The 16,782-nt window shown below is 53.6% G+C and overlaps 1 protein-coding gene across 5 annotated transcripts in view; it reads right to left on the reverse strand.

Moving 5' to 3' along the window:
• Nucleotides 1-16,782, reverse strand: part of PRDM11 (PR/SET domain 11) — an 86,159-nt gene that overhangs the window by 46,231 nt on the left and 23,146 nt on the right. For 3 of the 5 annotated variants that reach the window (XM_064576602.1, XM_064576601.1, XM_064576604.1), the window contains 3 exons: nt 6,868-6,992; nt 6,378-6,481; nt 5,512-5,774 (listed from right to left, as the gene is read on the reverse strand). In XM_064576602.1, coding sequence (XP_064432672.1) covers nt 5,512-5,774; nt 6,378-6,481; nt 6,868-6,986 — 486 coding nt within the window. In that variant the 5' untranslated portion in view covers nt 6,987-6,992. Of the gene's footprint in view, nt 1-5,511; nt 5,775-6,377; nt 6,482-6,867; nt 6,993-7,597; nt 9,822-16,782 lie in introns of those variants that run through there. The other 2 variants (XM_045893852.3, XM_064576603.1) reach the window with 2 other exon arrangements.

The raw sequence follows: 16,782 nt of genomic DNA on the forward strand, positions 1-16,782 counted from the left end.
GCTCCACCGTTACTTCTACTGGAGTAGAGTGTACACACTGAGGCATTGTAGAAGGAAACGTGTTGTGCTGGATGAAGGCCAGAGCTTTTGAAGGCAAGCAGAAGGTCAAGAAAGGACATCGAGTATGGCTCTGAGACAGGATTTGACAAATGAATGCAGTTTATTGGGGATACGATGCTTCCAGATCGTGGTCCAAAATCAGTGCTGCAGTTCACCCCACCTTTCCCCCCTCCCTGCGTTCAACCAACCTCATTGCTGCTTTTCCCCATCTGAAACCCTGACTGAGGACACATGCGCGCGCACACACACACACACACACACACACGGGTCCTGCTTTCTTGAGCCATTTTGCACATCTGTTCTCTCAGGGGCTTCAACGCCTCTCACTTCTCTGGATCACAAAGGTCAGAGCCTCCACATGGTCCCGCGACCTCCAGCCACACTGTCCCCGCACCCATCCACATGTCACAGCTCACAGCTCCAAGGCCCTAGGAAGGAACCTCCAACGGAGCAATAGGGCTGGCCCCTGGGCCCTGAACTGCAGGCCACGCCCACTCTCGACTGGTGGATCTGGTCTACAACCAGGCTGCAAACTCCAGGGATTCCTCCTCTCCCTTTTCTCCAGACCCCAGCCCCATGCTGGGCCCACATACTCGGGCAAGCTCCCTGCTTTCGAGAGGCTAAGTTTGCCCAGCTGGGCTGTCCCAAGGTGTAGGTTCTTGTGGGCGGGGGAGGGAGCACAGCCCTAGATTTTCGCCTCTGCTGAACTTCTACCCATCCCTTCAAGACCCACCTCCAATCTGCCCAGTCAAAATCCACTCCCCTCCTCCCTGGCCCTACAGCCTTGTACAAGTACTATAACCACCAGCAGCCGACACCCTGCCTCGGTTTACTTGGTTACTTGCTTACTTGGTTGGGAACAGGCCTCCTCGCCTCCCATCCTTAAAGCCTGGCATCGTGGAGAAGCCACGGTCTACCATGTGTCAGCCGCGGGAGGTGGGGATCACGTGCTTAACCTCTTCGGTCCCGGGTTCCCTCATCGGAACCAGGAGGCCAGCAACCTTTGCCTGCAGGGCTGTCAGAGGGGGAACGTGGCACGCGGCTGGCCTAGAATCATTGCTCACAGCAGCCAGACTTCTAAAACAAGCCATCTGGGGCGCCTGGGTGGCTCACTCGTTGGGCGTCTGCCTTCGGCTCGGGTCGTGATCCCAGGGTCCTGGGATCGAGCCCCGCATCGGGCTCCCTGCTCCGCGGGAAGCCTGCTTCTCCCTCTCCCACTCCCCCTGCTTGTGTTCCCTCTCTCGCTGTGTCTCTCTCTGTCCAATAAATAAATAAAGTCTTAAAAAAAAATTAAAAAAAAATTAAAACAAGCCATCCACCCTTGCTGGCTCTCTTCTCACCTCCCACGCACACCTCCATCCCCAGCAGCATGGCTTCCATCTCGAAACTGCCTGTGGCCAGGGCACGCAGCCCCGTGCCCTGCACAAGCCCAGCAGCCCTCAGTCCTCCTACTTCTCTGCCTCCAGGCCCCCACCGCCCATCCCTTCCTAGGGCCTCAGCTGCATCCATTCATGTGCTTCGGGTCCCTTACACCCAGACCCCTGTCCTCGGCTGACCTGCATGCGCCGGCGTGCCCCTGGACGGCCCACCTGCGCGTCTCGTGGGCACAGGCAGCATGGACACTTGCAGCTCGCTCACCCCACCTGGACTCACCTTCACCGCTCCCCTGGCTCAGACCAGCTCTCTCCACCTCTCCGCATGTGTTAGCAGATGTCCCCCCCCCAGACACACAAGCGCACGGCATTCACTTCCTATCACTTCTTAACAAACTGCCACAACACCGTCGCTTCAACGCCACCCGTTTATTATCTCACAGTTCCGGAGATCAGGAGTCCTACAAATCAAGGTGTCGGCAGGGCTGAGTTCCTTCTGGAGGCTAGCGGCAAGATGCTCCTTCCTTGCCTTTTCTAGCTCCTAGAGGCTGCCTGCGTTCCTTGGCTCCTGGCTCCCTCCTCTATCTTCAAGGCCAGCGGGATAACATCTTCCCATCTTTTCTGAGTCTGACTCTCTTGCCTCCCTCTTATAAAAATGCTTGTAATTCCAAGGGGCCCACCCTGATAATCCAAGATAATCTCCCTATCTCAAGAACCTTAATGTAATCCCCTCTGGAGAGTCCCTTTGGCCATAGACGAGGACATATACATGGGATCCAGGGCTTAGGACATGGCCATCCTCAGGGGGGTCATGATTAGGCCTACTGTACTTCCCTCCCTCCAACTGCTCTGAGCCTCTAGGATATCCCTCCAGTGACAGAAAAGATGTTGACCCACCTCCCTTCCGTAGGCAACGTCTCCATCTGAACCTTCTTGGTGATAGAACAGCTTGTCCACCATGCCTCATCGCTCCTCTAGCTTCAACTAGCCCTCCAGGAGGACCCCCCAACCAGGTTTTTCAAGGAAGTTAACGTCTTTCTCTGAACAAAGCTCCCTGCCCCCCATGTCTGCCTGCAGCCATCCCCTCCCAACTCCTGTCTCTCCTCCACTGATCTCACCCAGCTCTACTGGTCACCCGGGTTCTAAGAGCGTTCCCGTCTGGCCACTCTCTCGAAGGGCTTCACCACAGCACCATTGGCCACTGAGGCCGGACCATTCTTTGTTGTATGAGGCTGTCGCGTGCATTATGAAAGGTTCAGCAGCATCCCCGGCCTCTGCTTCTAGATGCCAGTAGCGGATCCGCCCCCCCCCCCCCCCCCCAGTTGTGACGGCCAAAAATGTTTCCAGATGGTACCAGACATCAGGGGCAGCGCGGGGGAGCCAAGGGCCCCAGGTCGAGAACCACTGTCTGACAGGAACAGTTCTTGCTAAGGTGGCCAGTGACTTCCCCGGCACTAAATCCGACGGACACTTCTGAGCCCTTCTCTTGTTGGCTGTTCTGGCCTCCCCACCTCTCGGGCTGCAATTCCTGTCACCCTTGCAGGATCACGCTCCCCTCCTGGACCGCTAACGGCTGACGTTCCTCAAAGCTTCCCCCAGGCCCTCTCCACCTCTCGTTCACCTGTCCTCCCTGGGGGCTGCCCTCCACAACCCCGGCCCCAGGGACCCCTGTACACAGGTGACTCAGGCGGTGACACCTCCAAACCTGCTCTCTAAGCTCCGCACCCATGTAGCTAACTGCCCAGTTGACAGGGCCATTGGGGACCTTGCCATCACTCCCAACTCAGCGAGTCCAAAACCAGGATGGGGATCTTGCCCTCCGCCTAGGCCCCGCCCTGCATTCCACTTCTCAGAGATACCTTCCTGACCTGCTGAGAGCGGAACACTGAAGGACTTGTTCTGGCCAATTCCCTCTCCCTTACCTAGGCCGATCAATCTGTTTCCAGAGATCACTCTTGCTCATGCTGAAAGAGGTCACAAACCAGTCCACCTGTCTCCATGTCGCCACCCCACCCTAGCTCAAGCCTCCACTGTCACCGATGTAGAGAACGACTGTAGCCCTCTAACCGGGCTGCGGGTATCCATTCTCCACCAACGCCCCCACCCCTGATCTGTTCGCCAGGCTGCAGCCAAAGTCACCCTTTCAAAACATAAACGAAACTTCTCATTGTCCTTAAAGAGCAAAAGTCTCAGTTTGGTCTACTGGGCCCTATACATCCAAGCTTCTGTCTCCCCCTCCCAGCCCGTGTTTGCTGCACTCCAGGCACGATGACCTTCTTCTAGTTATGCAAACGTGCCATCTTCTCTCCTGCCACAGGGCCTTTGCACATGCTGTTCTGTCCATCTGGTAGGTATTCTCTCCCCTCAATCACAGCTCCACCGTCGGGAAGCCTTCCCTGACTTCTGGCCACATCAGTTCCTCTGACTGTTCCCTTTTCTCCTAGCCTCACTGTCTCTTCATCACCTGAGTCATGATTTTACATTTACTTATCTTATTCTTTGATTCATTGCAGCTTCCCCACAATAAGCTCTATGAGGGCAGGACTGATGTCTGATCTAGCCCATCGCTCTATCTCCAAGGCCAGTTCAATGCTTAGCACAAAGAAGCCCCACAAGAAGGGTTTAATTAATGACTAATGAATGATCTTGTTACTCCCTAGCCCAACTTTCTCTACTGGCCCCACCTTCCTCCATCTCTGTTCAAGCTTGACTCCTGAGAGTCGAGAGTCATCCCTAACAATCCTTCCTCTTCAGATCTTTACAAACTCTCTTTCTCATTTCCACATCCCATCCATTAATAAATCTCAGAGATTCTCCTTCCTAAGTCTCTTGCAAATGTGCCTGCCTCTAGCACCTGAGTTGAAACCAGCATCTTTTCTGACCTGAGCCCCCCACCCAGGCCTCCTACCCATCCCAGTTTTCCATTCTGCAACCTAACCTCCCCATTCTGCAAGGCCTCTGCCTAGCCCGCTTCAGTGGCTTCCCCTGGCCCGCGGGATGCACTTACCCTGACTTATGAAACGTAGCGTGATCTGCCCCTGCCTCCTTCTCTGCTGATTTCTCACCACGCTGACTCGGGCTCATTGCTAGCACCACACCGGACCCGTTGGAGTTTCTCTCGCTCAGCTGCTCTGTGTGCCTACAGCATTCTTCTGTGCCCCGTCCCCCAACTGCTACTCATTCCTCAAGTCTCAAGCTGAAGGAAATCCTGCCCAAGCCCCTCAAGTAGGCCAACGGCAACAATTATAATAGCTGATATTCACCGCATGCTTCCCGAAGGCAGGCACGGATCTAAAAACTTCATAGTATTGACCTATTTCGTTTCCACCATCAACTATGATAATTCTGTTACAGAACAGGCACAGAGAAGTTAAATGATTCATCGAAGGTCACATTTGATAGTAAATAGCAAAGCGGACTGACATAACGAACTTGGGCTCTAGGCCCCAGATCCCCGAGCACCACGAACACCACCATCTCCCTCTGCTCCTAGAGTGTCCTGTCCTCCCCACTTCCGTAGCAATGATCACATGTGCACGTACCTGTCCAGTACCTGTTCTCCCCACCAGACCGTCCACTCCCTGAAAGCAGGGGCCATGTTCTCCGGCACCCAACCCAGCACCCGGCATCACTGCTCTTTGGGCTGAATGCCATGCTCTGCATTCCCACAGCCCCCAGACCCAAGTCACCCACTCCAGAGGAGGGCCCAGGTCAACCCTTTGTAAATGCCACAGAATGGCCCGCCAGACACACACACACACACACACACACAGGAACATTCACGGGGAAATCGCCCTGAGTTCTTCCCTTCCTGGCTGGCCGGCCATGGGCTCCCTAGGGCCCCACCACTGATTCTGCCGCGCCAGCCAGATGGGCCCCTCAGCATGGCCCTCAGCCACCCAGGGTGGCAAGCCACTCAGCCAGGGCAAGGGGATAGCGAGATCCGTCATCCCAGCATCCCGGAGTGATGGCAGAAAAGCTCTCGGGGCCAGACTGGGCCAGCGTATGGCTCCCCCTGCTGGTTTCCTTCCACGCTCGCTAGCACCCTCTCCCGCGGCGCAGGCCAGGGAACACTCACCAGCCAGGAGAAGCAGCCAGCTGATTTGTCCTGGGTGGAGATCTGCCCCTCATAGGGGCCGAAGATGTGGCCCTTGGGGATGACCTCATTTATGCATCGCACGTCATTCTCCCCACTGGCTTCCTTGACCACCTCCATGCCCTGCGGGATGGTGAGGGCAGCCCTGTCTGGGATGCCCACGGGCACTGGCGTGTCGGACACAAACACTGGGGGACCGTGGTTCGGGCACTCATCCACAAAGTACTCCTGGCAGGACTCGCAGACTGAAGGGACGGAAAGAGCGAGAGAGCCTCAGTTGCTGCAGGGAGGCAGGACGCCCACGGCGGAGGCTGAGGGGCTCCAGGGAGGCCCACCCTGAGGATGGCATCGAGCAGTGAAGAGTACACTGCGTGGTACCCAAGAGTCCCGGCCCTGGCTCCACCCCAGCCAGCCACAGGCCCCCGAGTCTTCAGTGGTAAAAACCCATTACCCTCCCTGGGGGCTCAACGGACAGGCCCGCCAATGCGGAGGAGACCAGGAGCTCCCTTTGTTTTAAGTTTACAGCGCAGCTTTGGAGTCAGATGGGTCTGGGTTGGAACTGCAACTGTGTGCATCTGAGGTCTGTGGGACCCGAGGCAGGGTCCTTAGCCCCCACCAAGCCCCGGTATCCTCACCTGGAAGATGGGGCCAATAAGAGCCACCTCAGTGGTTCAGGGTGAGGGTTAACGGAAGCCTGGACCCGTGTCTGATACATCATAGGCGAGTGCCTATCATTAGTCTTAGGCTGCAAATTCCCTAAGCAGAGGTGGGGTGGGGGAGGGGGGGCGGGAGCAGGGTGAAGGGGTGAAGGTAGGAGAAAGCCAGGAACAGCCCCAGGCTCCACTTACACCAGAAGTCCACTTGCTGGAAGCTTTTGGGCATGATGAGCTCACGCTTTCCCTTCAGTTTCTTGGGCTCCATTTCCATGGTTGAGGGGTCTGGTCTCCTAGAGCTGGCCAGGCCAGGGGCCAGGAAAGGAAGCAAAGAAGCCATCAGAGAGTGGGAGGCTGGTGGACAGAGAAGCTGAGGACCCGGCCAGGAGGCCACGGGGACTCGGGGATGCGCGGCGGGTGGAGGAGTCCCAGCTGGGCTGCCTGCTCAGTGCAGGGGATCGTGAAAAGGTAGGAGTTCTGAGACCTGGGCCTAGGCCTTCTAGGGCCACTGCGTGGGTTCTTCTAGTCTTCTAGAGACTGCGCTCGCTCATGTCTGCTCCCAGGAGCTGCCCAGAGCAGGTGAAGGACGGTGGGCCAGGAGTGGGAACTCTCCCCAGGGCGTCCAACCAACCCAGCCCTGAGATTCCCCACTTCTCCCTCTCCTGCCCCCACACAAGGGCCTCACCAGGGCTGGCCATACTCCTGGTCTCGGAGTGGTGAGCAGACCTCGGTCTTCACCACGGTCACCATATCCCCCACGGCCGCCTTGGTCTGCGCCAGGCACTCCTTCATGTTGTCAGTCATTCTGTCCTGGGGACGCGAAGGCGGGTCCAGCACAGGAAGAGGATCAAAGAGACAGGGGAAGAAGGGTGAGTGTCAGAGAGGGCAAGCGGGGGTCCAGTGGAATCTCGTTACCCTCCCTGCCATCCCCAGAGGAAGCGCTTGAGAACAGAGACAACAAAAACAGCTGTAGCCCGGCCAAGAGGAAATGCCATTTCTATCCCGGGCTGGTCCTGGGGACGACTGGAGCCACCAGCCCCACGGGGTCAGAGGCCGACGCGCAGCTCAGGCCAGGGGGCAAGCCTGGATAGCACAGCCTGGACCCCAAGACCAAAGGGCAAAGGGTATGAGGAATCCACAGGAATCTCCACACAAGAGTCTGCAATGGGGAGCAGGGGAGGGACGACTCAAGTCCAGCTGGGGCCAAGGGGGACTGGCAGATGAAACGGGCCCCTTAGCGCCCCGTCGCGCAGCCCCCTCACCCAGAGGCTGCCAGGGAATGCAGCCAGGCCCGCTTTGCCCGCTCAGGGCAGGTACAGGCGGGGCCTGGGGGTCCTGGTGCGGGTCGGCGGGCCAGCCTTGACTCCAAACCCCACCCGCTCTGTCTAGGGGAGTCTCCCCAGCCCGCCGCTTACCGCCCTCCTCCACCACCGCGCCGGGCTTCAGCCCCTCCCTCGGCACCCCGGGGTCCTCATGCCAAGCCCAGGGACACTCTTCGGGCCAGGGTGGCGCGCGGCTCTGGCTGGGACCGCGCTCGCGGCCCGGGACTGGGCGAACAGCGTGTGTGACTCACTACCCGGGGCCCCGCTGGCCACACCCCTGCTCCTCGGCTAATCAGCCCCCTGCTCCCCACCGGGGCCCCAAAGCCGGCGGCGGCTGGGAGGGGTGCGGGGAAACACGACGGCCTGCCCCCTCCTCGGAGCCGGCGGGGCCGGGGGGCGCGCGGAGGGGGGCGGGGGCTGCCCGGGCGGGCCGAGCCGCCCCGCCCCGGCCCCCCCGCCCCCGCAGCCCCGCGGAGCTTCCCGCCCGCGTGTCCGGCGGGGAAAGTGTGAGGTCCCGCGGCCGGGCGCAGGGGCGGCGCGGGGGGCCGGGGAGGGCGCGGGCCGCTCTCTCCCTCTCACCAACCTTCCCGGCGGGGAGCTCCCTGCCCTGCCCGGCCCGGCCCTGCCCAGCGCCGCCCCCCGCCCGCCAGGCCCGGCATTCCTTGCGGGGGCATGTGGCTTCTTGCCGGCCCCGGGGGCACGCAGTTGGCTGGCGGCCGGGAGGGGGGCGCGCGGGGAGCGGGAGGGAGAGGGCGCCCGGGAGGGGCGGCGGCTGGGGGCCCGCCCGGGGGGGGAGTGCAGCCCCCCCGAGGGCCGGGGGGCGCCGGGCGGGCGTCTGGGGCGGCGGGGACCACGGGGGATGGGGGCGGGGCCGGGCCGGGCCCGGAGCGGGCGGGCGTGCGGAGCGGGTCGGCGACGTGCGCGGGCGGCCCCCCGCGCTCCCTCCCTGCGGCCGCAGAGGACTCGGCGTGGCTTCGGGGGGGCCTGTGGCGAACGGGGCGACACCACCGATCCCTGCCCGCCGGGCGCGCCGCACGCCGCCCCTTTCCCACCTGCGCGGTCCAGGGTGGGAACCGGGCGCCTGCAGCGGTGGGGGGTGGGAGGGGGCACCGACCTCCTGGCCCACGGAATGGCCCCCAGCGGCCACCGGTCAGGGAACAGGGGTTGAGGTCACCGAGGCAGGAACACAGGGCAGGAAGATGTGGAGGGACTCCCCCAAGGTCACGCAGTCCATTCCTGATGGAATCCAGACTGGAGCCTGGGGCCTGCTCTGAGTAAACTGCAAACAGGAGAACCCCCAGATTCAAGCATTATGTTTCAGGTCTGGTTCACCTCCATGCCACCCTCTCGGCCCAACTTCTTCCAGAAGGATCACCAGGATCACCCTGGGGTGGGATCAGGCCAGGTGGGGACAAGGTCCTATGGATTTGTAAAGGATCATTGAACACTTCTTCCCAGAGGAGCACTTCTCTCTCAGACGGGCAGCATTCACATACAACACATCCTGAGGTAGTTAAGTCTGGTTGTTAGAGGCCTAGGTCCCCAAAGGGGCACTGCCTATGTTCAAATCCCAGTGATTGGCTGTGTGACCCCTGGCAGGTGTTAGGGACTGAAAGTTTGTGTGCTCTCCCACCCCAATTCATATGTTGATGTACTAACCCCTAATGTGACTATATTTGGAGACAGGGCCTGTGAGGAGGTGATAAAGGTTAAATGAGGTCATAAGGGTGGAGCCCTAATCCAAAAGGAAGAGACACCAGAGCACACGTGCTCTCTCTCTCTCTCCACCAGGCTGAGGACGAGACCGGCATCAGTGTGCAAACCAGGAAGAGAACCAGCAATCCGGTTCCTCCCCGGGAACCGAATTGGCTTGCACCTTGTTCTTGGACTTCCAGCCTCCGAAATTGTGAGAAATAAATCTTGTTTAGGCCACCCCATCTATGGCATTTTGTTAGGGCAGCCTGAGCCGACTGAGACAGCGGGTTATCCAGCTTCTCTATGCTCCCATTTGTTTATCTGCAAAATGTGGCCCACGTTAGATTCTATCACAGACATTGCCATATGGAAATGGACGAAGATGAGTTTGGAGGGGTTAGGCACGGTCTCTTGCATATCTGCACATGAAAAAAGCTGATCAGGAAGGTGGGTATGAGTGACCTCATTAAGGGGTGGCTCTGAATTCTCTTCATTGGATTGGATTTGGGTTTTTTTAGTCAATCATTTGCAGACTCTGGCACTTTATTAGAAACAGACTGCTTGGACCATTTTGCATTTCTCCTGCTCTGGCCCCTCCATCCTTCACCAGCACGCCCTCCCCCTGCCCACCCCCACCACATCCACCCTACCATGGCACCTGTGAACTTGCTGTGTCCTCTACTCTGGGCACACCTGAAAAACTCCTACGGATCCTTCAGCCCTCACTGTTGTTCCCCACTCCACCCCCACCATAATACCCTCTCCAGCCCCGTGTCCCTTTCCTTATGGCACTTGTCACCCTTAGAATGGTCTTTTGTTAGCATGATTATTTGATCAATACCTGTTTCCCATAATAGATGATAAGTTCCATGAGGGCAGGCACTTTTGCTCACCACTGAATAGCCAGGTGCCTGGTACCAGGGCAGAAGTAGTGAAAGACAAGCAACTCGTGAGGGCATAAACTTTAAGGAGACACCCCCTCTTGGGTTCTGCATCTGCAGGAATGGCACCTGAAAGTGAACGCGTCCTTGAATTTGGCACCTTAGCTGCCTTCTTGCCTCACCCTAGTCTCAGCCTTGCCTAGCACATAGTGCATTCTCAATATTTACCAAATGAATGACCAAATGACCCATGTCGCAATTCACCACCCCCTTTAATAGGTCCTGCTGGCCCCACTGAGAATCTCAACTCTTAAAGAGATCTCAGAAGGGAAGACAGGGTGGGTGGGTTATTGTTTTGAATCCTCTTCTCTTCGGGGTGCTCTCAGTGATCTTGGCCGGTGGGTTGTCCGGTGGGTGAGGCTGGCTTTGAGAGGCAGTGAGGTGCAGCAGAGAGTGTGATGGGTTAGACTCATGAGTCCTGGACCTGAACGTGACAGGAAGTCATAGAGTGTATGCTGTGAGCATGTGCACATCACTTAAACTCGCCAGGCCTTAGTGTCTTCCTTGGTAAAGTGAAAATCGTCATAATTGCCAGGTAATCCCCAGGAGGAATAAATGAGGTAAAGGCTGGGGCGAGGTCTTGGCAAGAGCCAGTGCTGCGGGTCTGTAAAGGATATCAGTATTAAGCTGGCCGCCCAGAGGCAAGGGGTGGGCAGGAAGAAGATGCGGGGGCGGGGGGGGGCACAAAAAGAGGAAGGGAATGAGGGAAAAGAAGTAGTTAGAGAATAAAGGATGGAGGAGAAGAGGGAGAGAAGGGAGGGAGAGCGAAGAAAAGAGACAAGGAGCCACTTTTCTAAGTCTTAAACGGAAAACCATCCCCTCTAAGAAAAGCATTCATTTGTATCTCAAAGTAGAGATGTCTACTGGCCATTTCCTTTCATGTCTTATTTTTCATTTACATTCCACCTTCATCACGTGAAAGAATCGTGATGACTTGAAACACAAACACATAATACTCAACAGAGATTTCATGGAGAGAGATTGATGCCAATTATACCAAGAATCTGTTGTAAGATGGCTAGTGATCTAGCCGCCTGTTCAGTTCTGAGCTTCCTGGCAGCTAGAGCAAAAAGGGAAATACGATGGGTTACAGAGTACTCAGTATTTGACACTTACTTACTGACTGCACAGTTAAGTTCTCTCCATTCTTGGAAGAGTCCAGCTGCCTGGTGAACCAGAACCCAGCCTCACTTGCATGACTGATGGGCTTTACAACTCCCTTCTGCGTCTGTACTGAAGGCTGTGGGGGCAGGGTGGGATGTGGCAGGACTTCCATTTGGGAAGAGAGGGAGAGAGAACACCCCAGGCTAGTGTCCTTCATTGGGTCCATCTCAGCGGGCACGGTAGAGCCTGAGCCAGCTGAAGCTCCAGCAGCTGTTTCTGCAGTCTGCTCTGGACCTGTTCACCCGCTGAGGGGCTTGGGGGAGGGGTGGTCAGCAGGCCTCATGGAGCTCCAAGCTGCTGGCAATGCTCCCTCTCAGCTGGCTCCTCTGAGTCTGCACACGCAGAGATTAGGCATGTTGCAAACCCAGCAATGAGATGCAAACCCAAGAGGAGGGGGCAGAATGCAACTCAGGAGGCAGCAGCTCTGTTTTCACCCTTGGCGGGGTGCCAGGGTCCTGGAATGCCCGGCAGCCAATGTGGCCTGAGGACTGGGAATCCGTGCCCACTTGGTTTCTCTCGCGGCTGGCACCCTGAGAATGTGACGGGTCCGCTCCGGGACCAGCACGGCATCCTGTGTTGTTGCCTCTGATAACCAAGGGACAGTAGATTAGAGGGCTGGCCCAAGTCACACAGGGACCCAGGCTGGGTATCCCAAGCTCTGGGTGTCAGTCCTGGCTGTGCCGTAAGTTTTTTAGGTGACCTCGCGCCAAGTTCCTTCCTGCCTTGCCCTGAGCCTCAGTCTCCCCTTCTTGAAGAATAAAAGGTCCAACACGGTTCTTAACGTAAACCACAGTGGTAATGGAGGAAGAGCATAGAATTATTACAGGGAGTTGTTGAATTAAATGCTCAGCAAGCACTGCCTATAAACAGAATGAATTATATGCCTTTAATTTACATGTAAGACAGATTTGTAAATGTATGTGGATACTTTTAGGATGAACAAATGATACATTTATTTTAAAATGTTACTGAATTCATAGAAGCCGAATGTCACCATGCCTTTGGTTAATCAAATGATACCAGCACAGCGACTTACAAGCTATGTAACCTGGAGAAAATGAACCACTCCTACCTCAGTTTCCCCATCTGTCCAATGGGACTGAGGTCAGAACCTATCTCATAAGGCTGTTTTACACAGCATAACGCCTGGCGTATAATAAGCACTCCATAAGTATGAGTTCTTATTATCATTCAATTTATTTGTTGTTTTAAAAGTAGAGCAGGCATCAGGTGGGCACATTGATGAAAAAGTTTTGACATTAAAAAGGGGGCCTTTATAAGCAGTTACTACCTTTAGGAGAGAAACACTTTTAAAAAATCTAAACTATAAAGATGCTCATCCCAATAGAAAAAAATGGAAAATAATATTAAAAAAGCAATTTATAGAAGAAGACAAATGGCCAATATGCCTTATGGAAAACCACAAAACTTTAATACCCAAATAAATATAGATTAAAATAAACATCATTTTTCCTCTATTAAGTTAGCAAAGATTAAAAAATCTCACTAATTTTGCAGGTTGGCAAAAGTGTGGAGGAACTACTCTACATACCCTCCTGGTTGGAAAAATTAATTGGTACAACCTTTTTGGAGGGCGATTTAGCCACACATATCAAAAGACTTGAAATGAGCAAAACATTCGTAGGAGCAACCCCATATCTAGGAATTTCTCCTAAGGACATAATTAAGTTGTGTGCAAAGATGTACCCCCAAGGCTATCCTCCGCAACACTATTTTTAGTAACAAACAACAACAACAACAACAACAAAAACACCAGGGAAAAATGTACACCTTGAAAACAGGAGAGAAGTTCATATAGAGCACACAGTGAAATATTAGACAGCAATTAGCAATGCTTTAGAAGAATATTTATGGACATGGAAACACATGCTCAACACACTGTTAATGAAAAGTGAAAGTCACTAAGTGAAAGAAGATAATTTGAAAGGCTCCCTGCTGTATGATTCCAACTATAGGACATTCTGGAAAAGGCAAGACTATGGAGGCAGTAAAAAGTTCAGTGGTTGACAGGGGTTAGCAGGAGGGAGGGATGAATAGGCAGGAGCACAGAGGATTTGGAGGGCAGTGAAACTACTCTATGTGATAACCATAATGGTGGACACATGTCATCATACGTTTGTCTAAACCCATAGGATGTCCAGCAGCAACAGGGAGCCTTGATGTAAACCACGGACTCCAGGCGATAATGATGTGTTGGTGCAGTCCATCAGTTGTAACCCCCACATCGGGGGCAACAGCGGGTGTGTGGGGACAGGGGGAATGTGAAAACTACACTTTCCCCCTCACGTTACTGTGAATCGAGAACTTCTCTAGAAAGTAAAATCTATTTTTAAAAATGAAAATTGTGAAAAGAAAGATACAAAGTCATCCCATTTTAGAAATATATTCACATATGGATTTGCACACGCAGGTCTGGGAGGATGTATTCTGGGGGATCACTTGCAGTTGGCTGGCACAGTGTGTTAGGAAGAGTTTCTCTTTTCTTCTTTTGGCTTAGGAGGAAAAAAAAGTCACTTAAAAACTCTTTCAAGGAACTCTATCATCATTTAATTTAGAAATTGCTGGAGAAGATAAGGCCTAAGGTTCTGCCATCCTCACACACTTGTGATTGGATGCTGAGACCCAACCAATTGGTTGGGAGGACGGACTCCAAATTAGAGACTGAATACCAAGCCCATTTGATGAATGAATGCAAACTGACTGATGGATCTGTAAGGGCCCTGATATTTCTACCACGAAAGACTTCTGTTTTTACTTTGCTTTGTGATTCCCATTTTGAAAGATTTTGTCTACCGGAAAGACTGTATACGTTGTATAATCATTCATTCGTTTTCGGGGCGCCTGGGTGGCTCAGTCAGTTACGCGTCCAACTCTTGGTTTCGGCTCGGGTCACGATCTCAGGGTCATGAGATCCAGCCCCGCGTCGGGCTCTGTGCTTAGTGGGGAGTCTGCTTAAGACTGTCTCTCCCTCTCCTTCTGCCCCTCCCTCTGCATACTCTCTCTCTCTCTCTGTCTCTAAAATAAATAAATCTAAAAAAAAGAATTCATTCCTTTTCCTAGCTTTTCCTATACACACTGGTATGTGATAACCAGGGTTAACACACTGGTTAGTTGCTATCATCCTAAGCAAAAGCAAAGAGATCTGGCATGCTCATTCATTTGTCCTGCTGATTACAGGGAACTGTACAATGTTCATTAAGCTTCTTTATGTTTACAAAATAGTTCGGTGGGTCGATTACTATGCAGCTATGAGACTAAACAAACCACAACTACATGCTACAGTATGTAGTCGCAACGCTGAGAAATGAGACCCCAAAGAGTACATACAGTATAATTCCATTTATATAAAGTTTCAAAAAAAAAAATGGGCAAAACTACGGTGTTAGAAGTGTTTGCGGAAAGAACTGGGAAGAACTAGAAAGGGATAAGCAAGGGGCTTGTCAGATGCTGGTCATGCTCTATTTCTTGATCTTGGTGCTGGTCCACTGGGTGTGTTAAGTTTGTGAAAATATATTGAGCCGTGCTTTTATAATATGTGCATTTTTCTATATGTATTTATACGTTAGTAGAAACAAAGGAAAAATATCTGCAGGGGCCCTAAGGGCCAAGAGGTCCCATGGGGGAAACTCTGACCCAGCGCAGCCCCTGATTTTACAATTGGAGAACTGGGGTCCAGCCAGTGAGGCTCCTGATTGGGTTTCAGGCCTTCATCTGCAGAGCAGTTTCCAGCCAGCACAGCTGGCTTGGGGGCGGGGGTGGGGGGTGGGGGGAGGGGGGGCAGGAGAACACATTCTCCCATGGTGGTGCCTCCTACAGAACCTTTTAAAGGTAATAGGTTGACTCCATCATTGATAAGATTTTGATAAAAAGAGAGGTTGGGAGAGGTTCCTGAGTCAAACACAGAAGGTGGTCAAGGGTGGCACCTTTTTTTTATGTGTTTGATTCTCAGGGAGACACTGCTGGTGGCTTACCTGGATCCCATGCCCCCATTCCTCCCCACTAATAGAACTGGACATTGTTCAGGTGCGACACCTCCCTCCCAGGACCTCCTGAGATTCAGGAGAATCTGAGCCTACCCTCAGCTGCAGGTGTGGGCTCCGATTAATCTAAGCCAATTACGGTGATACCACCCCCCTCCCCAGTTATTAGATCATGAACCTGGCCTTTCATTCATCAGCACCTGACATTCCCCCAAGGTCGGACACCTGACCTACTTAGGCCCATCCAAGGGAAGAAAAGGGCTTCTATTTCATGACTTGAACAAGAAAGCATGTGGCCTCTGTTACAAATAGCAGGCACGTTGTGCAAAGGGCTTTGGCGGGAAGCAGCCTCAGGATGAAGCTAGTACAGCAGAGCAGAGGGAAGGTGTGGTATGTATAATAAGTAATATATTTGTTCTTTGTCCCCAGTGCCTGGCAGAGAGCACCTAAAACCCTTGGAATTTCCCAAGTGATAGGAGTGTCTTTTGTTATTCATAAGGAGCCCCTTTCTAGCTCACCTGAGTCTATGCTAATAAGTGACTAAGGGTGGGGCCCCTACAGAGCCTCCAGATGGGGCTGGTCACGGTCACCCCAACCTGAGAACCAGAACCTAGATTAGAAAGTTAGAACCTCCAGCCCCACCCACTGACCTCCTGGGAGGGGAGGGGGCCTGGAGATGGAGGTCTACAAAAATCCTTTGGTTTTTATTTTTTTTATTTTTATTTATTTATTTATTTATTTTTAAAGATTTTATTTATTTATTTGAGAGAGAGAGAATGAGAGACAGAGAGCATGAGAGGGAGGAGGGTCAGAGGGAGAAGCAGACTCCCTGCCGAGCAGGGAGCCCGATGCAGGACTCGATCCCGGGACTCCAGGATCATGACCTGAGCCGAAGGCAGTCGCTTAACCAACTGAGCCACCCAGGCGCCCCAATCCTTTGGTTTTTAAACTGAAGTATAGGGCGCCTGGGTGGCTCAGTCATTAAGCATCTGCCTTCGGCTCAGGTCATGATCCCAGGGTCCTGGGATCGAGTCCCACATCGGGCTCCCTGCTCAGCGGGAGGCCTGCTTCTCCCTCTCCCACTCCTCCTGCTTGTGTTCCTGCTTTCGCTATGTCTCTCTCTGTCAAATAAATAAATAAAATCTTAAAAAAAAAAAAATAAAATAAACTGAAGTATAATGGACATAGTATATTCGTTTCGGGTGTCCCACGTAACGATTTGATATCTGTATATATTGCGAGATGATCACAGGAAGTCGAGTTAACATCTATCATGGTTACGGAATTCGTTTTCCTGTGATGAAAACACTTAAGACCTACTCTCTTAGCAACTTTCAAATATGCAACACAGTGTTCTTAACTACAGCCACCATTACACATTACATCCCCAGCACTTCTTTATTTTATAAATAAGCTAGTCATAAAATAAACTAGAAGTTTGTACCTTCTGTCTCCCTTCCACCCATTTCACCTCACC

Source organism: Mirounga angustirostris, unplaced genomic scaffold (assembly GCF_029215605.1).
Source record: "Mirounga angustirostris isolate CCGP_5_RB_7025 unplaced genomic scaffold, mMirAng1.0.hap1 SCAF_13, whole genome shotgun sequence".
NCBI classification, from domain to species: domain Eukaryota; kingdom Metazoa; phylum Chordata; class Mammalia; order Carnivora; family Phocidae; genus Mirounga; species Mirounga angustirostris.